Below are 26,927 nucleotides of genomic sequence, written 5' to 3'. Positions count from 1 at the left end.
ATTCGGGCCACGGCGGGGGCGGGATTGACGCTGGCCCGGCGGGTTGGAGAATTCTGCCCAACATTCCTCATAGTTGTTGACTGTCACTCCAGATGGATGAGGCTAAACATGTTCATGGTCCAACCTCAGAAACAGCCATCAAATTACTAAATCTAAATTTTTGCCACATTTGGCATTCCTGATTTAGTCACACTGTTTTGGCCCACAGTTTGCGAACAAATGTTTTAAGCAGTTCACAGAAGCCAATGCATTTGTCCACCCAACTCGTTCACCTAGATACCCAAAAGCAAATGGAGAGCTGAAAGAGGAATAAGGACGGCAAAGGCTTTGTTGAAGAAAAATGATGACACCAACTCGGGACTGGTGGGTTACCATTCCACAGCACTCCAGAATGGTTTGGTCCTGTCGGAACTTCCAATGGAAAGATAACTACGGACTCAACTTCCTGTTACTTCACACATGTTTATGCTATGTCTCAAAGGAGAAGATACAGAGAGAGTAAGGAAGAAGGCATTATGCAAATAGCAACAGAAACTATAATCAGCTCCGCTTAACAGAACTCCAGCCAGGGAAATCAGTATGGATTCATGACCAGAATCGCAAAGGCCAGATTTTTGAAAAACAACTCTACAGGTGTTGTCTAAGGAACATTGGTGAGTTACTGCAGTGCATCTCGTAGATTGTACTCCAGGCTGCCATTGTTCGTCGGTGGTGGAGGGTTTGAATGTTTGTGGAAGGGGAGCAATCAATTATTAATGTGACCAGTTTAGTTCAGTTTCTGATCAATGGTAACTCCAATGATGTTGATTGTGGGGGATTCAGCGATGGTAATGACATTGAATGTCAAGGGGCCTTGCCTGGCACTTGTGTGGCGCAAATGTAACTTGCCACTTGTCAGCCCAAGCCTGGATATTGTCCAGGTCTTGCTGCATTTGGACATGGACTTCTTCATTAGCTGAGGAGTCGCGAATGAAGCTGAACATTGTACAGGCATCCATAAACATCTCCATTTCTGACTTTATTATGGAAGGCTGGTCATTAATGAAGCAGCTGAAGATGGGTGGGCCTAGGATACGACCTTGAAGAACTCCTGCAGTGATGTCCTGGAGCTGAGATAATTGACCTCCTACCACCTCAACCATCTTCCTTTGTGCCAGGTATGACTCCAACCAGCGGAGAGTTTTCCCCGATTCCCATTGATTCCAGTTTAGCTCGGGCTCCTTGATGCCATACTCGGTCAAATGCTTCCTTGATGTCAAGGGCAGTCACTCTCGCCCCTGGCATTCAGCTCTTTTGTCCATATTTGAACCAAGGCTATAATAAGGTCAGGAGCTGAGTTACCCTGGTGGAACCCAAACTGAGCGTCCGTGAGCAGGTTATTGCCAAGTAAGTGCCACTGTTGATGAATCCTTCTGTCACTTTGCTGATGATGAAGAGAAGCCTGGATCGCCATTGCCGCAGCCTGCATGGCAACCACCTCGCTGCGCATCCCACTGACCACCCACCTTGGCCTCTGGTTCTGCAGAGTGATGCAAGCAGTATGGTTGCCCCACCCCACAATCTCGGTACCCCAACCCCCATGCCACCAACCCCCCTCAACCTAACCCACACCCCACACCGCAGTCTCCACCCCGGCATCCAGCCCTCCGTTATACCCGCCACTCCCCATTGCACCCCCCCCCTCTCCCCACCTCAACAAAAAAAAACTGCTGCCACCTACTGGCGAGGCATCAGGCTGTCTACCCAGGGCAACAACCACTGTAGCCCCTACAGGGGGACTGGACAGGTGCTACGAAACATACATCTGTCAAGGGCAGTGGCAGCCATCGGTACCCTTGGCAGCAGGGATAGGCACCAGTGCCAGAGACCCCCACAGTGTAGGGCACTGATGGGGCCAGTGGTAGCTCGTTGGACATGGTTGGGCACGGGCGACACACCTTACCAACATGTCGGCCTTTCACCTCCTGCAAATGAAGGATATTAGAATTCGACCAGCATGGTGGCCTTCCTCCTAGCTGCCGCAGCCCTGGGGATGCCCTGCGGCTGTCCGAGCTGGAGCTGCTCAAGGAGGAGGAATTTGCAGCAGCGAAGCCTGTAGCAGCGGAGCCCGCCCTAGAGGAATGGGAGGCAGCCACTCGGGATGTAGAGCCAACTGCCCAAAAGCTATTTCCAGTGGTTTGTAGTTAAGTTCAGGCCCAAAATTTGGAGACTGCAGTAAGATCAGTGAAACACTGTAAATTGGGTTCTGCTTTGCCAACACCAAGACTTACTCTCAGGAGAGGTGAACCAGAATTGAGATTGCCATGGTAGATTCATGATACCTTTAATGCAGTTTTTCAAGGAGAACTTAGCAGACCCTTTTACATTGAATTGAATTGTTGGTTTCTGAAGTGCTGACTTACCGGTCCCGCAAATTGTACTCAAACCAACCATTGGGAAGACCTTGGGGAGGGAGTGGTGGAACCTTACACCCACAACCCAACCCCCCCCCCCCCCTCCCCCCAGCTCACCAAATGAGCTATCCAGACACGAAACCTGAGCTCCGTTCTCTTTCCACAGGTGCTGTCAGCCCTGCTGAGATTGTCCAGCATTTGCTCTTTTTGTTTTACGAAGAACGACAAGTCCTTTGACCTGTCCTGGCTGCTATTGTGTTCGAATCCCATCGCTCATGTTCGGGGAGGATTCCATCACAACAGCAGCAATAACAGTACATGCCCCAACACATGTTCGCTTTAAAGACAGGAATCACAGCTTTTGTTCCTGGTTACAGACCTTGCCCCGAGCCACGGTCTACTTGTGAAGTCTGTTGGCGGTAGCTGTTTATCTTGCTGTTCTCGCTGCAGAGGGAGCAAAATGGCCCTTTGAGGCGCCTCTCCGAGCTGTGCAAATCCATCCGATTGAATTTCAAATGCTGCCACCACCTTCAACAGTTAGGTGAAAGCTGCATAAAACATTTTTTTCATGTTCATTTGCTGTGCCTGCCAGACTTTTAGTTGAGGCAACAAAATGAAAAAGAGTTTGCTACAGTTTCCCGTTGACATGTTTTAAACAGTTTCAAACATGCAGTCTGGACCTCCCATATATGTCATCCATTGGCAAGGTTTTTGAATTTGGGCCAAAGGAAACAGCTTGTGGCAATTGGTAATGGCCAAGTTGGGCCAGTGGTTGGCTTGAAGACAGTGACGCTCAGTGATTTTCTCAGGGAGTTAAATCTTCACCGGAAAAAGCTGAATGCCTTTAAAGTTAAATCAGTCATGGACGGAGATCAGAAATGGCTTTTCTCACTGGGCCTCCTGTTCGTGAAATTGGGAACAATTCAATGTCGAAGTGTTTTTATACTGAAAGAGGGATTTATTTTTTTGTGACAGAAATTCTTGGCTGTTTCCCACATCCTTCGACCGAAAGGCATTCACTTAATTGCCAGTGAACTGAGGCGTGAAAAATAGCAGCAAAACTGAACAAAGGAGAGTCCTGACTTATGACTGAAATTACACTGTTTTCCAGTCGACAACTGTGTCATCATTTGTTTCCAGCAGCGGAGATTTTTTTTAACCTTCCAACCTCAGTGATCACGTGTCTACTGGAGTGAGCTAGCTGATCAGGAATGTGGCAACGTTGGAGGTCCTGGCAACAGCTTTGAACAACTGAGAAGCAGGAATGTGTGGAGGGGCCTTTTATTACGAATTACTTATACTCCACTGCCCAAGGGTTTGAGAACACGTGAGTGTGTGTCTCAGAAAAACTAAAATAAATTAGATATTATTGTGGGAGGCCAGTAACTCTTCATGACATCTTAACCCCAGTGGCAGCTAGTAAACCCCAAGAGATAATATTTTGAGGTTCAGATTTCTCAACCCTTCCAGTGCACTCCCCTCCAACTCTGGCACAAATATGGTGGACGGGGCAGAAGATAGACCAGAAACTGGATAATCCAGGTCCCATCCCGTACTGAATGTTACCACCAGGCATTAGTATGTGTTAGGTCTCTTTGTTTCCACAGAGAGTCGAGTCCAGTTATTAAGTTTCAATGGCTTTATTCAGCATCCAAAGGTGCGGCACAGTTACACTTCTTCTGTTCCCAAGGCAAGAGAGAGAGAGCTGTTCACATCACTGGTCTTAATCTTATTGGTGCGTTTAAATTGCACTGCTAGGCTCCGATTGGTCTTCACTGGGGCTGGAGCTGAGGTTGTCCCTGATTGGTGGTCGGGAGCGTATCATCGGTGGTATCACGTTAGATGTCGGTGTCACGGGGCCGAAATTGGGAGGTGGGGCCGGCCATTTTTATTGGGTGCAGGAGGAGGGGGTGGCGGCAGCCATTCCATGGGAAGATGCTCCCCGACTTCCCGATCGAGGATCGGCTGCCGGCGGAGGAGGTGGAGGTGGAGGTGGAGGCGGCCACGCCACGGAGAGATGCTACCCGGCTTCTCGAGCGAGGATCGGGGGCTGGCAGAGGAGAAGGTCAGCCACTATTGCCACCGTAAGAAGTCTTACAACACCAGGTTAAAGTCCAACATGTTTGTTTCAAACACTAGCTTTCGGAGCACTGCTCCTTCCTCAGGTGTTGCTCCGAAAGCTAGTGTTTGAAACAAACATGTTGGACTTTAGCCTGGTGTTGTAAGACTTCTGACTGTGCTCACCCCAGTCCAACGCCAGCATCTCCACATCATGGCTACTATTGCCACCAACAAAGATGGCGCCGGCGCTAACTGTGCATGCTCCATCAGTATGACCGATGATACAGATCGGGCACGGACCCCCCCCCCCCCCCCCCCCCCCCCCACAGTCTTGGTCAAGGATTTCATTGGTAGAGGGTAATATGACCAATGAAAAGAGGTTGAGGAGCCCATTTTCTTAGCCAAGTTTTGTTTAGAAGAGTGCACCTGACTATCGATAATTCAGTTTGTCTGCTACACAGCTCAGTATGATTAGCTGCAGGAAACTAACTCGGGGCATTGCAGATCCATGGTTATATGGACCATCGGCTTAGGGCCTCCTCGTCCCGGAAAGCAAAGGTAGGGAACGCTCCTGGTATTCGCGCTCTATGTCGGTTTTGAGTTCATACGCCAGAAATGAAGAGGACAAGAGAAGTGCCTCCCCAATGCCAGCCAGTGTCTCTGAAATATGCACTGGATTTTTTATTACATTAAAACCACTGTAAACCGAGGCCGGTAAACTTTCAGCATCTCAGAAAAGAGTGAATAAACCAACACTGACATATCAAACACGAGCAGCTGTTCACACTTGGTTTAGCTGAGTTTCTATATGAGATGCTGTGAAGAAACACAGCCCAAATAGCCATTTGCCCAGCGTGCATGTTTACACATGCCTGCGAGCAGGTGATGGGGGTGGGTATTAATGTTCTAACAATATTTCAGGAATTTCCCCATCGAGCATTCTGCTTGTTTTAACTATTAACTGATGTCTGTATGTATGGCAGGCACCAGTTGCAGGTGAGAGCATTTTAAAAATCCAGCCCATGTGCAAAGATTTACTGACAAAAGTTACCCTGAAATAGGCCCCTCTCTCCGGGGCTGCTCTTGCCCTGTTGTTGATGGCAAGAATCTCAGCCACTGCTTTACTGCGGAAAGGAAGTTTCAACAACATAGGAATTCTCCCTGTGTAGAACAGTTGGAATCCCTTTCATTGATAACAATACTCAAGTATATTGACACTAAAAGGAGAGGGTAGCGGAAAGGGGAATGAGCAGGTAGTGAAGGGAAGAGCAAAAGCAAAGATGGAGAACAATGAAGCTGTGGAAATGGAGAGAGAGGGAAATGAAGGCGAGAGAGAAAGGGAGTAAGGATAATGAAAGAAATAGTATAATGAACAAGAGAGGACCAGGAAGGAGAATGTAGAGGGCAAGGAGGGAGAGCGAGAGAGGGCAATGAAGGAGGGAAAGGAAGAGAGGGCAATGAAGGAGGGAAAGGAAGAAATGAAATGAAATGAAAATCGCTTATTGTCACGAGTAGGCTTCAATGAAGTTACTGTGAAAAGCCCCTAGTCGCCACATTCCGGCGCCTGTCCGGGGAGGCTGGTACGGGAATCGAACCATGCTGCTGACCTGCTTGGTCTGCTTTAAAGCCAGCGATTTAGCCCAGTGAGCTAAACCAGAGAGGGCAATGAAGGAAGGACAGGGAGAGAGGGAGGGCAATTAATGAAGGAGGACAATAATGGTGGAAGAGAAAGGGATAGAAAGGGCAATGAAGGAAGGAAGGAAAGAGAGTGAGAATAAGAGGATAATGAAGGACAGTATATTTAACAAGGGAGGGTAATGAAGGAGAGATTAGGGAGAGAGGGCAATGAAGGATAGAGGAAGAAAGGATAATGAAGGAGAGAGGAATGGAAGAGGCGATGAAGGGGATAAAGAGAGAAATGACTGGCAGTGAAGAAAAAAGAAGAAATGGCAATGAAGGCAAATATGAAGTGCAGAGGTAATTTCCCTTCAGGTGTTTACATGTGTGAAGAACCTGCAGCAGACATGGTGGGGGATTTTCTGCAGACATTTGCCATGGGCGAAAATGGTGATGCTTGCGGAAAGTCTGAAACCTGTAAAACAGAAAGGGTGGGAACCTTGTTTAAGTCTATTTTAATAAATTTACATGTACTCAAAGGGCATATGATCCCCAAACGTAAAGAATTCCGTCGGCGAGGTTTACAACAAGAATTTTAAAACGTGGAACAGTCGAGGGGAATCTTCCGGGAGTGCAAAGATAAGTATAACGGGCAGGCCCTCTTGGGGGGGGGGGGTCCAATTGGTGGAAGGTCCATTGGTGGTGGTGGAGGAGGTGTTGGGGGGGGGGGGTGTTCCCCTTGTATGTGTGCCAGGGGCAGGGCTGAGGGTGGTTTGCCCCGGTGCCTGTGAGGAGCAACCAATTGTTTGCAGGGGGATGGGGGAGCGGAGTTTGCTCCAGTGCTACGGGGGGGGGGGGGGAGGTCAAGAGGAGCTCTCCACATCCGTGGGGGAGGAAGTGATTTGTTTTATCACAGATTGGACACCATGATCTCTGTGAAGCTGGCGTTGGGTCCATCAGTCCCCGCCCCGCCAACATTACGGTGAAAATCGCATCCCCAGATTTTGTTTACACCCAGTGCCTGAGAATCTGGAGAGAAAACTCGGCTGTGCAGCTGGAGAGCTACATGCCTTTCTCGCCTCGCCTCAGCCAGCACCCAGCATCCAAAATCCTGCCTGATATCAGATCCATCAGTGATTTTTTTCTTCCCCCTATTTTACAGCATTTCAATTTAGCTTGTGTGGTTAAGAGGGCTATAAATCCACAGAGTTTTGGGGCTGATTTTCCTGTTCAGAAGCCTGGGAAACGCTTAGTTCAAGGTGTGAGGTAGGTGAAAAAGAGGAGGAGACTCACGAAGGCTGGATGAGAAAGACATGTGGCCTGACGTCCTGCAGGAGCCACAACGCACCAGACATCTTTCATGAGCCAGCTGGTGATAAACCAGGCCGGAGCACCCATTTTAAGAGATCCCAAAATGTGACAATAGTTGCACTTCCCTCCCTTCGGGTTGGAGCAAAAAAAAACGGAACCCCATTTTATGGAAAATAACCATTGTGTTTCCAAAGCGCTGTAGTTATCACATAGGCTTTTTTCTCACCTCCCAAGAGGCCTTCCGGCCTTGAGGCCTTCTGATTGCTATTCCTGTGCTGTAGTTGGAAGTTTTCCCAATTGGGAACCATTCATCGTCCTGGAAGTTTCTCATGCCTGTAGAAGAGGTTGTGGCCCCAATATTAAGGTGAGACAGAGGAAATGTTGGGGAACTGGTGGTTAAAACGCAGAAAGCCCTGAAAATGTAGAGTCATTGACAATATTAAGGTGAGGACCTCATTTAATATTTTTTTAATAATTCAAGCATAGATGACCACCAAGTTTCATAACTAAACAAACTATTTGTTATATGGAATAAACTATGTGCAGAGTACAAGAAATGTGCTACCGACTAGCTGGGAGAACCGGCCGCTCCAGGAATAGAGCTCTCCGAGCCTGATTGGCCAGATCACATGCCCCCCCCCCCCCCCCACCGTCCGAAACGGGGGCTCACCATTGCAAATTTTTTCTTCCATTTCTTAACAGGAAGTCAACCAGATTAACAAGTTGTTTGACTGGAGGAAATAGGAAGACAACCAAGTCCATGGGCGGGGTTCTCCGACCCCCCCCCCCCCCCCCCCCCCCCGCCGGGTCGGAGAATCGCCCGGGGCCGGCGTCAAGCCCGCCCCCCCCCCGCCGTGTCCTGAATTCTCCGCGCCCGAGATTTGGCAGGGGCGGGAATCGTGCCACGCCGGTTGGCGGGCCCCCCGCGGTGATCATCCGGCCCGCAATGGGCCGAAGACCCGCCGCTGACTAGTCTCTCCCGCCGGCGTGGATTAAACCACCTCCCTTACCGGCGGGATTGGTGGCGCGGGCAGGTGCCAGGGTCCTGGTGGGGGGCATGGGGTGATCTGACCCCGAGGAGTGCCCCCACAGTGGCCTGGCCCGCGATCGGTGCCCACCGATCGGCAAGCGAGCCTGTGCCGTGGGGGCACTCTTTTTCTTCCGCCTTCGCCATGGTCTTCACCATAGCGGAGGCGGAAGAGAGCCCCTCCTGCGCATGCGCCGGTATGATGTCAGCAGCCACTGACGCTCTGGCGCATGCGCGGACTTACGCCGGCCGTAAGTGGGAACCACTCCGGCGCGGGCCTAGCCCCTCAATGTGAGGGCTTGGCCCCTAAAGGTGCGGAGACTTCCGCACCTTTGGGGTGGCCCAACGCCGGAGTGGTTCACGCCACTCCAACACGCCGGCCCCCCGCCCCGCCGGGTAGGGGAGAATCCCGGCCCATGTCTAAAATACAACACATGGTACACCACGTACAAGCAGTGCCTGCTGCATCATGGTGATTCAATCAAAAATGGCAGAGCATTCGCGTAGCATGCAAAGGGTTGTGGGGTCAATAGCCAAATGCTCCATTTTGATTTATAATAATAATAATCTTTATTAGTGTCACAAGTAGACTTACATTAACACTGCCCTGAAGTTACTGTGAAAATCCCCTAGCCTCCATATTCCGGCGCCTGCTCAAATACACTGAGGGAGAATTCAGAATGTCCAATTCACCCAACAAGTATGTCTTTCGGGATTTGTGGGAGGAGACCGGAGCACCCGGAGGAAACCCACGCAGACACGGGGAGAACGTGCAGACTCCACACAGACAGTGATTCAAGCCGGGAATCGAACCTGGTACCCTGGTGCTGTGAAGCAACAGTGCTACCCAGTGTGCTACCATGCTGTCATATCTGAACATTCCCATAATGCCACACCTATCTCTATAGTTTTTTCCAGTCCGACAACCCTCTGAGATACCTGCACTCATTTAGTTCTGTCCTCTTGAACATCCCCAGTTTTAATCATCCTGCACTGTGTCTGTGCCTGCAGCTGCCTTAGACCTAAAATCTGTTTCCTCCCTAAACCTCTCTGCCCCATCATCTCTTTTTTTCCCCTTGAAACCAAGCTCTTTGACCAAGCTTTTGGTCATCTACCCTGGTGTTTCCTTACGTAACTCGATGTTTAATTTTGCTCTATCGTGGTCCTGTAAAGTGCCTTGAGGTATTTTATTATTAAAGACACTGTATAAATGTATGTTGCTGTTGTTGAAAAATAGCACAAGTCTGGGACAAATCGAGATTAGTTAATGCTGTGTGCATTGCATCAATTGACAGATTCATACATCAGCCAGCTAGTTATGACAGGACAGTGTTTGAATCTTGGTAAAAGTCGGCAACTTCCATGTTAATCAGATCATTAGAGGTATAATTACAATGGTGATTACAAATTAGGAAATGAAAAATCATGTTCATATTTTGTAAATTACAGAAGTAATGTGCTAAGTGCAGGAAGTATTGTTTACCAAGCTCCATTTGTGGAGAAATTGGTTTGGATTATACATACTGCGTCTATTTGCTTAACATTAAGGATCTTCCATTATGTTGTTGAAGTTTGATTGATGCTTGGTTGCTAAGATAGCCCTGTGTACATGCACTACTATTGATGACAAGCTGTAAATGTGCTACTGTTAGGTGTAGCTAGGTAACAGGGCCTTGGTAATGTAAGCCCAGGAGCTGCTGCCAAATTGGGCAAAGGTTAAAAATGAAGAGGCAAGTAAGTGCATGTTATATTTTTGAAAAAAGAAACAAAAGTGAGGGATTGATTTCTGACCCACGGGTCGCACACTGCTGACTGCACACTGTAAACATGCTGATCTTTACTGGGGCTGGCTATTTTTGCATTACAACTGGGTTGTGTGAGACTTTGCACATCAGGTCCTTGTGCGACAACCACAGATCTCACCCAGTAGGAAAACGGCTTTACCCAGGTTCGAATCCTGGCCCTGGGTCACTGTCCCTGTGGAGTTTGCACATTCTCCCCATGTCTGCGTGGGTTTCACCCCCACAACCCAAAGATGTGCAGGTTAGGTGGATTGGTCACGCTAAATTGCCCCTTAATTGGAAAAAAAATAATTGGGTACTCTAAATTTATTTTTAAAAAAGGAAGACAGGCATTGAATCAGAGAACAATGGCGTGTAGATTCCCGTTTCTTTTTATAAATAAATTTAGAGTACCCAATTAATTTTTCCAATTAAGGGGCAATTTAGTGTGGCCAATCCACCTACCCTGCACATCTTTGGGTTGTGGGGGCGAAACCCACGCAGAGACAGGGAGAATGTGCAAACTCCACACGGACAGTGGCCCAGAGCTGGGGTCGAACCTGGGACCTCAGCGACGTGAGGCAGCAGGGCTAACCCGCTGCGCCACCATGCTGCCCCTGCCCATGGTCAATTTTGTGACATTGTAATTTAATTTGTGTAGCTTTCACTCATTCACTCTTTCTAATTGAGAAGAGTTTCTGCAAAACTGTTATGATTTGCTGGGAATGTTAAACAGAAAGAAGGTGGCCATTAGAGCAGTTATTAAATGTTTCTTTTCATCTGTCCAGGAACTTTCCTGAGATCTTCCTCCTGAGGTGGTGTAAAGTATATGCAAGCAGTATTTATGTATTTCGGGTAAAAACTCAACATCTGCAATTTCCCCACTCTCATCGGAGAATATCCTCAGAAGAACTTACTTTCCAACCGGTTTGGTGGGCCCTGGATTAGTAAATCACCAGGCCATGCTTATTATTTGTGGGCTGCTCATTTTTGGTAACCCATCCATCCGGAACCAGCAGTAAACATTTCCAGATCAAACGCAGAGCCTTCCAGCTGTGGAATGAAGCTCCTTTGATTCCGTCTTAGCTCCAGAAGAATACCACTTATCAGATCAGTGTGAAGTTTCCTAAGCCAGCTATCCTTAGGACCTCTCCCAGTGTGGAATTTGGTATCAAATTATATTTGTTGTTGAGCTACATGTGTCTAGTTTCTAACAATGATTCATCACATATTTATACAATTTGAAATAGAAGTTGGAGCTGCATACGCCCCTGTGGAAAATTCTAGCAAACTGGTCAAAGATCCCTGAACGTGCACAGAGAGAGATGATGAAATGCTGGCTTTTAATTTATATTTATTCTACCAGAGGTGAAAGACTTTTTTGTGTGTGTGATTGCTCATTTATCCTATTGACATTATCTCATATAAAATATGAACTACAGGCTGTTGTTAAGAAATAAAAGCATTGGATATTGGGATTAATTCAGTGAAGGATGGAGCTGGAGCCTAGTCTTTGTACACTTTTATTTACAGAGACACATATTACATATCTCATGATCAAACGACTGAAGTTTTTAGCCTGATCCTACATGTATGGACACAGGTGAATACCCAGTAAATGCTCACCACCTCTATTCAAGTAAGCACCCAATTTGTAAACAGTTAACTTTTGGTGTAGGGGGCAGGGCTCAAGCAGTCCTTACTCTTGCCCAAGGTTAAGTGAATAAATACTTAGCGTTGATGATGATAAAAGGAAGGAGACATTTGTATCTTAATTTACTGTTTATGCTCTTAAATTATATGTGCAAAATGTGCTGTTTACCCTCTTAAACTATATATGCAAGGTCCACATTGACACTTTTAAGGCCTGTCCTCAGACATATTCTCACATGGAGGCACTGAGGGCCACGTGTTTCCACAGAGGGAGAAAATTAGTGGTGCACCTTGGTTCATACTCATGCCCCATTCTACAAACTGGTCATAGGGCAGCATGGATCCAGGCCTGCTTTCCCTTGGGGAATGAGAGTGGGCTGCAGAAGCCGTCTGAATAGTAATGAACACACTAATTAATGTGTTCCCGGAAAGTATTTGCGCCCACTAATTTAATGAAAACATTATTCCCTTCATTTGCAATGGATCACTACCTCAGTTAAAATAGCGAGTAAAGAAACTGCGTAGGAATGTGGTAAAGTGTTCCTTTCAAATATCGGCAGCCTTATGAGAGAGGAAAATTTGCTTCTGTCAAATATGAAAGAAATGAATAAATGCACTTTCCCCTCTTTTCTAAGAGATTTGCAAAGTAAATCTATTTTAATTTTAGGTTGAAGATCTCCAAGATTATTGTAGTTGGTGACCTGTCAGTCGGAAAAACATGTTTAATCAACCGGTAAGTACAGTCCAAAATGGACATACACCTGCTAATGAAAAATGAAAAGCACTGGTGATGGTAGCAAAAGAGCGGGTGTGATATCCCGCGTGCGGCCTATACGGTGGGAATCATTATCTTCCCAGTGGCCCTTGTGGAGTACAAGCTCCCTGGCTAGGGGCGGGGCATCTCAATTGACCTCTGTGTAAAAGGTCAGCCAATGAGGCACCAACCAGAAAGGAACCCAGTGGGGATCTACTGAACCGTGTATATATTGGGCTGTTTGTTTCTTTTATCTTACTAGGTGTGGACCCCTAGTGTCCTTATTAAACCCATCTGAGAGAGGGTGCATCTTGCAACTTTTATTTACATGCTGCGGTCTGAGATCACATGTATTTCACAACAACCTGTCCCTTCATTTGCCCTTCAGGTTCTGTAAGGACACCTTTGACAAGAATTACAAGGCAACAATCGGGGTGGATTTTGAGATGGAGAGGTTTGAAGTCCTAGGAGTTCCCTTCAGTTTGCAGCTGTAAGTCTCAAGCAAGAGAAGCCACCTGTGAATATTGAGCCATATCTTGTTTGATTGTTGCAAAGTATTTGTACTGGTCCACCGCACTTGGATTTAGTAACTCTTTACCAATATGAATGTTATGCTGGGAGAACATAGATGAACACAGACAAGAGAAGTTGCGATCCTTCTCCTCAGGCATAAAAGATTAAGGGGACATTTAATAAAGGTGGCCAAAATTATGATGGGCTTTGATAAGAGTTCAAAGGGAGAATCTATCTCTACTGGCAGTAGGATCAATAACCAGAGGACAACAGATTTAAGGCAAGTGGTAAAAGAACCAAAGGCTTCATCTTTGTCCACAGAAGGTTGTTTTAATCTCGATTGCACTGCCTGAAAGAGTGGTGGAGGCAGATTCAATAGCAACTTTCAAAAAGGAATTGAGTAAGCGTTTGAAAGAGAAAATAAATTGCAGCTCGGAGTAAAGGGCAGGGGAATAGGTCTAATTGGAAAGCTATTTCAAAGAGAGAGCACCATCACAATGGGCTGAATGGCTTCCTTGTGTACTCTATAATTCTACGAGTCATGCAGTCTGAATGCTCATAGGTGGATCATTGAGCTGCAGTTGAGAGGCCCTGAGTTGAAATTCAGGCAGATTCGGACGCCCTGTCTAGATAGTTTCTGCCAGTAACATCAATTGGCGGGTAGTGGCAAAACACGGGACAGAAGGTGTGCATAGCTAAAGCTGATCAGGGTCTGCAGTGAGCTGAGGGAAAGATTACAGCCCTCACTGCGTCTGCCTTCAAGACTGAATGAAGCATGCAATCGGGAAAGCAGAGGAGATAAGATGATTGTTTTTGACATGTCATATATTCATCTCTGTCAAATCTGTTAGCAACAAACAATGTCCATGCTCGCGGCAGCACGGTAGCACAGTGTTTAGCACAGCTGCTTCACAGCTCCACGGTTCCAGGTTCGATTCTGGCTTGGGTCACTGTCTGTGCGGAGTCTGCATGTTCTCCCAATGTCTGCGTGGGTTTCCTCCGGGTGCTGCGGTTTCCTCCCACATTCCGAGGATGTGCAGGTTAGGTGGATTGGCTACGCTGAATTGCCATTAGTGTCCAAAAATAGTTAAGTGGGATTACGGGGATAGGGTGGAGGTGTGAGGATAGGGTGAAGTTATGGGCTTGGGTAGGTTGCTCTTTCCAAGGGCCAATGCAGACTCGATGGGCCGAATGGTCTCCTTCTGCACTGTAAATTCTATGATTCAGGGTTTAGTGCATTGGTATATAAACAAGCTGGTTAGCCTTTGGAGTTATGTTGCATAATTGTGTAATCTGTGGGCGGGACCATCCCTTCCCCCAGCCGCACATTTCTTGATGGCAGATTCTCTACTCCCACCACTTGTCAATGGGATTTCCCATTGAAGCCATCCCATGCCCACCAGGAAACCCGCAGGTGGGAGTGCACTGCCAGTGGGAAAGGAGAATCCCAACGGCCGGAGAATTCCAGCCCATATCTGTATGGAATCTGACTCAGAGCCACTCCTTGCGCTCAGCTATTTGGGTAGCATCATAGGCTTTTGTGCTCATTGAGCTGGAAGATCAACAGTTTGGTCCTGGTCCTTGCAAGTTGGCTCACCTTAGCCAGGCCAGTGCCAGGGGTGCTGCAACCTCTCGAAGTCCCGACAATTAGAGAAAGGAAACGTGGCTGGAATATTCTCAATCCTGAACTGTCCTCCTATTTTGAATCAACTAAATCAAGTGAACTGAAGGGCAACCTGATTGGTGCTCAGAGACCCAAATAGTTCAGTGATCACGTATCAGTGTTAGTAACCCCTGGCCGGCGTTTAATGATTCTGAATGGTATTCGTTGGCCCATGATTTATATATCGTGACTGCTAATATTCAGTGACTGCAGATGAATAATTGGTAATTCCAGTGACCTCTGATCAACACATATTGACGTCTAATTGGTGTTCATTGATCTCTGATTGGTACTCTGACAGCAGATCAGTATTCAGTCATTTGCCTGTGGCAACTCTGCTGGAAGTGCTTTACGTGGACATAATGGTGACAAAATTAGGTTGAACTGTGAGGCACCAGAGAGTGACATTCCGCCAAAACTACATGTATGTAGGGTGGCAGATTGGTTAGCACTGCTGCTTCACAGCGCCAGGGACTCGGGTTCAATTCCTGCCTTGGGCAACCATCTGTGTGGAGTTTGCACGTTCTCACCCCGGCTGCCTGTGTTTCCTCCGGATGCTCCGGTTTCCTCCCACAGTCCAAAGATGTCCAGGTTAGGTGGATAGGCCATACTAAATTGCTCCTTAGTGTCCAAAGGTTAGATGGGGCTAAAGGGTTACCGCCAGGGTACTGGGTATAGGTAGGGTGCTCTTTCAGAGGGTCGGTGCAGACTCAATGGGCTGAATGGCTTCCTTCTGCACTGTAGGGTTTCTATGATTCTCTATAGTCCACTTGATTGATGAACCTAAGGGTACCATGTTGTATGGAACTGAACTCTAGCAAAAGAAAAAATATATTAAAAAAGAAGGGTTTTTTATCTGAAAGCCATGAAATAATTGGGTAGGCCTACACTGCAATACCAAACATAAATGTTCTTAAAGTTTCAGTACTTGATCGAAAATAAGTCTCTTGCCTGGTCCTTCATAGGAGGTCTTGTGGTTCAATGGGTGGTGTCCCTGCCTCTGAGCCAGAAGCTCTGGTTTCACCTCAAACATGATGGCCAAGGAAGGTGCATTCATAATGTGGCCAAACAGGTTGAGGGTCAATCTGCAAAATCCTTCCAGCACTCCCAATGGCTGACGGTAAGGACGGGAGAGACTCCTGGTGAGCCATTCCTGTTGCGGAGTGGAGCCGCTCAAGCTAGCGACCTGTTTCAGGTAAAACCTCGCTATATCAACAAATTAATGTTTGCCTCGTACACCACCAGATGTGGGAAGAGTAACAACAAATGGCCAATCCTTCATGTAACACGAAATCGCAGTGCTTCTCGAATCTTATTTTTTCAAATGTCTTTGGGCTCTGGGTTTTACACTCCGGGGGCAGGATTCTCTGACCCCCCGCCGGGTCGGAGAATCGCCGGGGGCGGCGTGAATCCCATCCCCGCCGGCTGCCGAATTCTCCGACAATATTGTGCCGCGCCAGTCGGCGGACGCTAGCAGCCCCCCCCCCTCCCCGGCAATTCTCCGGCCCGCAATGGGCCGAGTGGCCACCCGTTTTTTGCCTGTCCTGCCAGCGTGAATTAGAGTAGGTCCTTACTGGCGGAACCTGGCGGCGCGGGCGGCCTCCAAGGTTCTTGAGGGGGCGCGGGGGGAATCTGGCCCCGGGAGGTGCCCCCACGGTGGCCTGGCCCGCGATCAGGGCCCACTGATCCGCGGGCGGGCTTGTGCCATGAGGGCATTCTATTCTTCCGCACCGACGGCTGTAGCGGTCCGTCATTGCCGGTGCGGAGACGAAGCCCTCTGCGCATGCGCTGGAATGACGCCAGCACACGCTGGCGCTCCCGCATATGCACCAACCCATGCCGGCTGGATGAGGCCCCTCGGTGCCGGTTGGCATGGCGCCAAGCGCCTTCCCCCTCGGCCGGCGTGGCGCAAACCACACAGGGGTCGGCCTAGCCCCTGAAGGTGCGGAGGATTCCGCACCTTCGGGGTGGCCCGACACCGGAGTGGTTCACGCCACTCCTTCCCACCGGAGTTGCCTGCCCCGCCGATTACGGCAGAATCCCGCCCCAGGTTCCTGCCATTTCATTTAGTCATGGGGTGGAATTGTACCAGCCCTCAAGTAGGAGATTTGGAGGCAGGAGGCAAAAAGAAATTCAAAACGTTGTACCCTGGGTTGGCATCCCAACACATTCCTGCCTGCGCGCGCTTTTGCAAGCTAAACATGGCAGTGGTGTTAGTAACCACTGATCAGCATTTAGTGATTCTGATTGGTATTCGCTGACCCATGATCACGCCCAGCAGTGGTGTGCAAATAATTAGGTTAATTTACATGCAATTTGGAACAGTTGAACAGAATAATCTTGTGAATGGTGCATGGGCCTCCCCTCTGTGTTGGCTCTCTGGGTAGGTGGAAGGAGGCAGCCTCACAGTAGAAGTGAAGCTTTTGTTAAAGTTCAGGCTATGGAGGAACCTCCCTGTCGATCCATGTTTGGCCCGAGGCAGCAGTGCCGTTGGCCTCTCAGTGGGGGCTGTCTAACCTTAACACTTCACTGAAGACGCTAATGAAGGCCTGCGCTCCTGCCTGAGGAACCTACCCATTGCTCTTAATTAGGTGGTGAAGACCAAAGTGGCCTCCCAATTGGCCGTTTCCTGTCAGATTTCTCCTCTCAGGTACCTTTGACCCTTGAGAGGTCAGGACTCAGAAATGGACCGATGCCTGAAAATATTAAAAAAACAGACGATTCTGGCCGTGGTGTACATCCCCAAACGATATAATTGCAAATGAGCCAGAACGACAGCCTCCAGTATATTGGTTCTTTTGGAACATTGAATAAAACTAGAGACTTTTCTGAATCTGGGGGAAGGGAGATCATACTATTAGGAGGAAGCAGACTGAGGGTCTGAAAGAAGAGAGTAACACTCTTTCCAGTCGGGAGTATGGAAGTAAGAAATACCTTGTCCTCAGAGAGAGAAATGTATTGTGGAGAAAATATTTATTCCCTCAAAGCTGCTCTCAGGGCATTGCCACACCTGTGTCAGGTATGTTGGCATCCATGTTGAATGTCGTTGGGAGTGTCTGTGTAGAAGGGGTTGGGTTTTATGGGGTGCTGTGGTCCTTGCACCCCTGGCTATTAAGTGTGGGGGTGTCTGAGCATGATCCCCTTCTGGAGGCAGGGGATCTCTGATAAAACGTTGGCCAGTAAAGCACCAACCAGAGAGGAACCCGGCAGGGATCTATCGGGCAATGTATGTACTGTATTGTAAATAAAAGTTTGTTCTTTATTTTACTGGGTATGGACTCACTGTGTCCTTATTACAAAGAACAAAGAACAAAGAAAAGTACAGCACAGGAACAGCCCTTCAGCCCTCCAAGCCTATGCCGACCATGCTGCCCAACTAAACTACAATTTTCTACACTTCCGGGGTCCGTATCCCTCTATTCCCATCCTATTCATGCATTTGTCAAGATGCCCCTTAAATGTCACTATCGTCCCTGCTTCCACCACCTCCTCCAGCAGCGAGTTCCAGGCACCCACTACCCTCTGTGTAAAAAACTTGCCTTGTACATCTACTCTAAACCTTGCCCCTGGCACCTTAAACCTATGTCCCCTAGTAATTGACCCCTCTACCCTGGGGAAAATCCTCTGACTATCCACTCTGTCTATGCCCCTCATAATTTTGTAGACCTCTATCAGGTCGCCCCTCAACCTCCGTCGTTCCAGTGAGAACAAACCGAGTTTATTCAACCGCTCCTCATAGCTAATGGCCTCCATACCAGGCAACATCCTGGTAAATCTCTTCTGCACCCTCTCTAAAGCCTCCACATCCTTCTGGTAGTGTGGCAACCAGAATTGAACACTATACTCCAAGTGTGGCCTAACTAAGGTTCTATACAGCTGCAACATGACTTGCTAATTCTTATACTCAATGCCCCGGCCAATGAAGGCAAGCATGCAGTAAGCCTTCTTGACTACCTTCTCCACCTCTGTTGCCCCTTTCAGTGACCTGTGGAGCTGTACACCTAGATCTCTCTGACTTTCGATGCTCTTTAGGGTTCTACCATTCACTGTATAACGTAGTACAGGCTTGAAGGGCTGAATGACTACTCCTGTTCCTATGTTCCTGGAGTACATAATTGTAGGAGAAGTCCGGCACGGAGTAATCCGCCTTTTACTTTCTATCCGCAAGGAGCTGAGGACACAGAGATATAAATGAAAAGAGAAAAGGCAAAAAGAGGCATTTGGGAGAGAAAGGGAGAGAGAGAAAGCGAAACAAAAAAAGGAGAGGATGATACAAACAATCTCATGTTGAAAGAGAGCCCGATAACCGGTTACACGAAGGGACACATTTTAAAAACTTGTGAGCCTCACTGTGGGACATCAATTAGTTTGTCATGCATGAAGGATTAAGATTTTATGAAGGAACACTGAACTTCAATCTAGGTGACTTTTTCCAATATAAATTATAATAATATTTCTGTGCATATTTCCTAACAGGTGGGACACGGCAGGACAGGAGAGATTTAAATGTATCGCATCCACATACTACAGAGGAGCACAAGGTACAAGTTTCATTCCTCAGGTATCTGTTCATAATGTTGTTTTATTGACCAGCACATAATGCAACGTCAGGGTAGCTTACTGAGGGAGTGCTGGTTTGGTGCAGGCCTGACCTATCTGTTCAACTGAACTTAAAAGACGCCGCAGCTCTATTTAAAGAAAAGCTATCAGCTGATTGCCTGACCAGTGCCTGACGTCAGTAAAGCAAACTAGTTATCTGCTTCACTTACTTCGCTGGTTCTAAGATGTCGCAGAATAGCTGCTATGTTGCTTGTGGGGCATTAGTCACTGGACGTACAAGTAATTCATTCTGTGAAGCACCTTGAGACATTTCAACACAAGAAGAGGCTGCACATGTGTTTTTTTTATTGCACATATTCTAATTTTGGTTTCGCATTTGACTGTTTTGGGCAGGAGACCCAGAGCACCCCATAAGTTTCACAATTCTGGGCCTAGTCAGTGGGTCATGAGCTGACCTACCATATCCGACTCTGAACACTTGTCCTCCCCAGTTGAATCCCCAGGGGATTCACCCCAACGGTCCTTCCACCTCACCCCCATGGAACTCCCCTGACCCGTCCCCTCCCCCAGAACGTGCCCCCACCCCCATGCGGACTCCTCCACCTGAACCGCCCCAACATCCACCCATCCCCCGAATCTTATCCATTTACCATATAAATTTACCTTCTCCCTGACCTGTCAAAGACCTTTAAACTTACCTGCTTTATGGCAGCTGGTGACAAAAAAGGCTTCCTTCCCTTCGACAGAGCTGCCCTTTGATGCGAGGCCTCAGGAGTGCGCTGCAATACTCTGATCTCGCTCGGCCTGTTGGAAGGTGGGGGTGAGGCAGGATTTCATGGAGGAAACAGGGGTCGGAGTGGCTGTCGGATGATGATTACCAGTCCGAGGAAGTTCAAGCCTCTTATGCCCATGAAACATCTGTCAGTTGGAAAGTTGTAATGCACCTTTGGAGCTTGGGAGTAATGAGACGGTCTTCCTACAAGACACATCTACACACCTAGGCCACTCCCCCAGTCGGACAGGAGAAAAAAAATCCCTTCATCTCCGTCTTAAAAGGGAGATCACTCATTTTAAACTGTGTCCCCTAGTTCTACTCTTCCCCCACAAGAGGAAACTTCCCCGGGTATCCACTTTGCCAAATCCCCTCAGGATCTTGTATTTTTCAATAGGTCACCTGTAATTCTTTTAAACTCCAATACTAAAGGCCTGTTCAGCCTTTCTTCATCAGATATGTCCTTCATTCCAGGGATGAATTGAGTGAACGTTCCCTGAACTGTTTCTAATGCGATTATATCATTTTTCAAAGAAGGAGACCATAACTATACACAGTACTCCAGATGCGGGGTTGGACTTTACTTGCCGCCACGAGGTGTTTTTCAGCAGGGGAGGGGATGTAAAATGGGTGGGGTGGCTAGTCCCCCACCTTGCTACCCAACCCTGAACCCAAGCCCATAATATGCTCAATGGGTTGGCACCAAACTCGGCAGCACGCCCACCATATGGTAACAAATAATGAAGGATTGTTTAGACTTGTTATTAAGCCTATTGACATGAATAAATATGCTGCTGGTGTAGGACTGAGCAGGCCATTTTAAATTAATTTCAAACAGTACAATCTCCCATAAAATTCAGCTTCTGGTCTCACCAGTGCCGTGTACCAGCTGCAGTGAAACCTCCTTACTTTTATATTCCCATTTCTCTGGCAATAAACACCTACATTCCATTTGCCTTCCTAACCACTTGCAGTGCCTGCATACGTACTTTTTTGTGATTCATTTACCAAGACTCCCAGATCCATCTAAACCACTGAGTTCTGCAATCTCTCTAGGTGGGATTCCGGGAATAGGCTGGTGATGTGGCCTTAAGAAGGGTGCTCTTTTTAAGGTCTAGTGTATGTTAAATGGGCTGAATGGCCTCCTTCTGAACACTATTGTACTGTAAATTCTATGATTCTATGATTCTCTCTGTTTATATAGTTCACTGTTTTTTGATTCTTCCTGTCAAAATGGGCAAGTTCACATTATACTCCATCTGACAATTTTTTCCCCACTCACTTAACTTATCCACATTCCCTTGCAGACTCTTTACCTCTTCTTGACATCTTATTTTCCAACAATGTTGGTGTCCTCAGCTACAATACATTTGGTCCTTTGATTCAAATCACTGATGTAGATTGTTATAAATAGACAAAACTGAATTTGAAATATTTTTCAATTGGACTGCTACTTTTTAGATTCCATCTAGAATCATAGAAAGGTTACAGTACAGGAGGAGGCCATTTGACCCATCTTGTCCATGCCAGCCCGAGGAAACCCAGATGTCCTTTATAATCCCACCTTCCTGTACCTGGTCTATAGCCCTGTATCTTACAGCACTTATTAGAATCATAGGAAAGTTACAGAACAGAATCTAGGTTATTTTTTCAAATATTTGCTAACCACTCCATTCGCAGTTATAGAAAATAATATTTGTAATGTGTTATTTTTTTCAGCAATAATAATTGTATTTGATGTCAATGACATAGCATCACTGGACCATGTAAAGTAAGTAACAAATTGAGGATTTTCCTTTACCTATAATTTTCATAAACTTTCAAAATGATCCATAAGGCTATAAAGACATAGGAGCAGAATTAGGCCACTCGGCCTATCGAGTCTGCTCCGCCATTCAATCATGGCTGATGTTTTCTCATCACCCCATAACCCACACTATTACTTCTAATAAGTCTATCTTCCTTTCATATTTGGATTGTTGGACCTGTGATAATCAAAGGTCAGTCTGTTGCGCTTATTTTAATGGCAGTGAGGAAGACATTGTGATTTCCCAATCTCCACCAGATCGATAGGGTGGCACATAGCACCAGATGCTCAAGGCTCCTCCATGGGGAGGACGGTTATTATTGGTTGTATTGAAAATCACAATGCTTCAAAGGTATTCAATAGGCTGTAAATTGGTTTGGAACACCTCCGGACTTGTGAAAAGCTCTTGTACTGTTTTTACTTCAATACAAAGGGACAAAAGTAAATGCGAAAACAGGAAAAAGGAAAGACAAAAAAATAAATATTTTTCACATTACTTCATGAAGAAGGGATTTTGGATGCAGAGATTGAGTTCTCTTTGTTCATAGTATCCAAGCTGGTTAATGAAACGGAAACCAAGACACAAAGCTTATTGTCGCGATTTAACCGAATTGCAATACAGTCCCATGTCTAGCTCATTTAGCCAGGTGTTTCCCGGTGTCGCAGCATTGGGAAAGACCATGCTATTGAACGGGACTCTGTTGCAATCCAGGGCCTCAGTTGGGAACGCCCCACCGAGGCCGTAGTCCTGTTTCCTGTACTGAGGAGCTCTGCTTGCCCCCATCACAGCTCCATGACCCCCAACTCACCGAGAAGGGGGTCCTTGGGCCCCCACCCGCACCACAGGCCCAGGCACAATGCCAGCCTGGCACCTTGGCGCTGCCCACCTGACAGTGCCCCTACTTGTCTGGTAGTGCCAAGATGCCCAGGTGGCACCAGCAGTGCCTGGGTGCCACCATGCTCAGAGGCCAATCACCCTGGGGCCTCCGATCACCTGGGTGACCCCCCCACCCCGTGCCATTCCAACTTGCCCCCGTTTGTGGGGACAAGTACTGAATGGTGCTTGCCTATGGTCTCCAAGGTGAAGGAGTTAGATCACAATACCTCTGATAGATCAGGCAAGCTGCATATTATAGTGAGACTAACTATCGGCCATCCATAATTACCTTTGAACTGAGTATTTTGATAGACTATTTCAGGGGACAGTTAAGAGTCAATCACATTATTGTGAGTCAGGAGTTGCATGTAGGCCAGACCAGGTAAGGACAACATATTTCCTCCCTGAAGGGTTTTAGTGGGCCTAATGAATTTTTAAAACAACCCAGTCATTTCATGGTCTTTGTTAATGAGATTAGTATTTTGTTCCAGATTTATTAATTAATTGAATTTAAGGGGCAGCACGGTGGCACAGCGGTTAGCATTGCTGCCTCACGGCGCTGAGGTCCCAGGTTCGATCCCAGCTCTGGGTCACTGTCCGTGTGGAGTTTGCACATTCTCCCGTGTTTCCATGGGTTTCTCCCCCACAACACAAAGAAGAGCAGGGTAGGTGAATTGAACACGCTAAATTGCCCCTTAATTGGAAAAAATGAATTGGGTACTCTAAATTTATTTAAAAAAATTAATTGAATTTAAATTCCTCCAGCTGCTGAAATTGGGATTGGAATGTTAGTCAGGCGTCTGAATCTCTGTAATAAAGACAGAAGGTGCTAGAAAAGCACAGCAGGTCTGGAGCATCTGTGGAGAGTGGAACAGAGTTAACATTTTGGGTCCAATATTACTCTTCTTCTGGATCACCAGTCCAGTAATATGACCACTTTCCTACCATCTCCACATAGCTGTAGCTGCTTGGCAGTCAGTTCTGACAGTGGACGGTACATTCACCCATTTGTTGACATGTGTAAATAGGACATAAATGTAAACCAGGGAAATACATCCACCAAAGTTTATCTTGCGTTTCCATCTTTTGAACTCTGGTTGCAGAGAGGTGTCCAGTGTTCTCCTCACAGTAGTGGTTGGGGACACTGAGACCCCAGAGTTTAGCTTTTGCAGGCAGCACAAAGGCTACACGCCTAATCTAAACCAGGCCTTGCAATCTTGACAGCTAACCCCAGCTCCTATATTTCAGAAGCTGGCTGGATTGGTTGCATTGAGTTAGAACCCCTCCTGAGAAACGCTCCAAACAACTAAGGCATAGAAGCTGCACATCGTAAAGTCTACAGGTCTGATGATTGGATTTGAAATCCTGAACTTTGGCACTTTAGATGTTTGGAGGTAGATTATCTGACTGTGTGACAATGGATTCATCACCTTTGACACATCTTTTCATTTTCCCCAACCTTTCTCTGCTCCTTGACACTCCTTGTTGAAATATATCAAATATTCAAAACATTTTTGGTCGAGCTGTTTCATGAAGAATACCCCATGGTTTCCACAGAAATAAATGATGTGACAAGATAGATATTTGAACACATCAAACTAGTTTTTATATTAAAAGCTCAAGTTCAGCGATGGGGCATAGTTATTTGCAGTTCTAACCTGTATCTTCTAAATACGTGTCTCTGTGCTCTTTTTTCCCCTCAGACAATGGTTAAGAGATGCCCTTAAGGAAAATGATCCTACCTCGGTACTATTGTTCTTAGTTGGAACCAAGAAAGACCTTAGTGTAAGTAGCAACTGCCTCTAGTTAGCAGACAATTCATTCAAATTCAGAGGATTCCAGTGTTCTGAAACTCGCATTTTGAAAGTTAGGAGACAGACTTAAGAGCCCAGGAACAGGAGAAAACCAATCCGCTCCAGTCTACCTATTATTTGGCTCATGCCCGATCTGTCCTCCATCAGCCACCTTTCCTTGTCACCCTTGCTTAACCAACATCTATCAATCTCCGTCTTCAAACTTTCAGTTAACACAACACCCACACAACTTTGGGAAAGAGAATTTTGCATTTTAGTTACACTTGTGTGTCATTGGCCCTTCTAGTTTTCAATCCACAATTACTTTATACTACTTTTGCATTTATGAGTTTTGAACTTCTCATCCTGCCTTGCTTATTCAAAGTGGTACTTGAGGTTTGGCTTTAGGAGTGTATGAAGCCAGGAGGAGCAGGATTACTCTGTCAGGCCCCACCAGGAAATCCTCTGCCCCACCTACCCTTTCCTCCCAATCGGATCCCAGACCAGATTTGATTTGGTATTGTAAAACAAAACTTTATTATTAACACAGTATTAAAATCTTTAACTTTATGCCCGAAAATAGCTTTTAATTACCCCGGAACAATACTATTCAATACAGTAAATACAAAAAATAAATTTTGAAAAATATACAGCTCTCAATCCATCCTACATCCCAATAACACAGAGTAATACTTGCTTTCTAGAATAGATCTGGCTCCTGTTAGAACCCTTGCAGACTCTGGCGGGATGACTTCATAAAAGCTGTTTCAACTGGTTTGTTTCAGCTTCCCCCTTGTCCTCAGACAAGTCTATACTGCTTTAAATGCTATTTTGTTTGACTATCCGCCTGTGAGAGCAAAATACCTTGTGGTCTAAAGGGTTAGCCAGATCAGAACTCAGCTGCAAAACAAGATTCTTTTAAAAACATTGCTACTGCAGTCAAACACACTCTAACCCCAGGCTTTTAATCCTTAAATTGCCAAATGTTTATAATGCAATATACCTAAAATCCTACATTCGTCACAGTTCCATGGCCACTTACCTAAAGTGAGTAAACACTTCTACATGTTCCCAGTTACGGGATCACGTCCACAAGGTTTTAACAGCACCGGCAGTTGATGGCTTGTCCGCCATGTTAATTGGGAAGCCACAAAGGGGTACACTAAAGAAAGTCGACACTTAGAATTGGCCAAACCTGCCAGTTGGTCTGACCACTCAATCGGTCTTTTTCCAGCCAGAGCAGTAAGATTGATCTCCCTTTGACACAATGGGCAGAATTCTCCCAACCTACCCATTGCAGGTTTGGTGGTGGGACGGTTGGCGCAGAGAATCTGTCAGGAGCCACAAAGTTGGAAAGCCGCCAGCATAAAATCATGTTGCAACTCTTCCACTGGTAAGTCGATCATCCCACTGGCAGGTGGCGCAAATTCCATTTGCATTCGTTTGCCTATCATGAATGCTTATTAACACAGCTGCCCACCAGCATCCTGTCAGGCCTACCAATCCAACATTGCGCCAGTGGAAAATCACGTTGGCATCAAAGCTGATTGATAAAGAGTGATGTGCACAAGATGGTCCTCTGTTGGGATGAGACTTCAAGGTGAGTGCAACAAAGCCTATCTGCCATAGTGCTGTGCTGCTCCTGATGTGCTGTTCACCACTATGCCAGGGCAGACCAGTTCCTGTCCACCATCTCCATGCCGAGGTGGACTTCATGAACAGCACCGTGCTCCGAGAAACATGGACCATTCTGAGTCACCATCTCGGTTCGCCACCTGGGGTTGGGGAGTGTAGGGGTCTCCTCCCCCCCACTTAGTGCCACACACCAGTGTCTTTCTGCACAGCACTATGCAGTGGGACTCATGCAGCCTCTGCAACTAAGGTCCGAAGTCCAACCAGGGTGGAGTACGAGGTGTGGCTGAGGGTGGGTGACCTGTAGCCTGATGAAGTCAAGGGGGCAATGTGGAAGGAGAATTGTGTAATTGAGGGGTAAGGTGAGGGTTCCTGATGGCAGGCGGAGGGGCAGGGAGTGGATGAAGAAGACAAACATAAGAACTAGGAACAGGTGTAAGCATCTGGCCCTTCGAACTTGCTCCGCCGTTCAATGAGATCATGGCTGATCTTTTGTGGACTCAGCTCCACTTTCCCATCCGAACACCATAACCCTTTATTCCTTTATTCTTCAAAAAAAACATATACCTTTATCTTGAAAGCATTTAATGAAGGAGCCTTAACTGCTTCACTGGGCAGGGAATTCCATAGATTCACAACCCTTTGGGTGAAGAAGTTCCTCCTAAACTCAGTCCTAAATCTACTTCCCCTTATTTCGAGGCTATGCCCCCAGT

The 26,927-nt window shown here is 46.9% G+C and overlaps 1 protein-coding gene across 1 annotated transcript in view; it reads left to right on the top strand.

Annotated features, from left to right (window-relative positions):
- LOC119974912 (ras-related protein Rab-34-like) overlaps window positions 1-26,927 on the top strand; it is a 55,920-nt gene that overhangs the window by 13,730 nt on the left and 15,263 nt on the right. The window contains exons 4-8 of the mRNA XM_038814253.1: window positions 12,511-12,576; window positions 12,986-13,087; window positions 19,250-19,314; window positions 21,825-21,876; window positions 24,493-24,574. Coding sequence (XP_038670181.1) covers window positions 12,511-12,576; window positions 12,986-13,087; window positions 19,250-19,314; window positions 21,825-21,876; window positions 24,493-24,574 — 367 coding nt within the window. The remainder of the gene's footprint in view (window positions 1-12,510; window positions 12,577-12,985; window positions 13,088-19,249; window positions 19,315-21,824; window positions 21,877-24,492; window positions 24,575-26,927) is intronic.

This window comes from Scyliorhinus canicula, chromosome 12 (genome assembly GCF_902713615.1).
Source record: "Scyliorhinus canicula chromosome 12, sScyCan1.1, whole genome shotgun sequence".
Taxonomy (NCBI): domain Eukaryota; kingdom Metazoa; phylum Chordata; class Chondrichthyes; order Carcharhiniformes; family Scyliorhinidae; genus Scyliorhinus; species Scyliorhinus canicula.
Note: the sequence above shows the minus strand (reverse complement) of the source record. Positions and strands in the feature narration are given on the sequence as shown.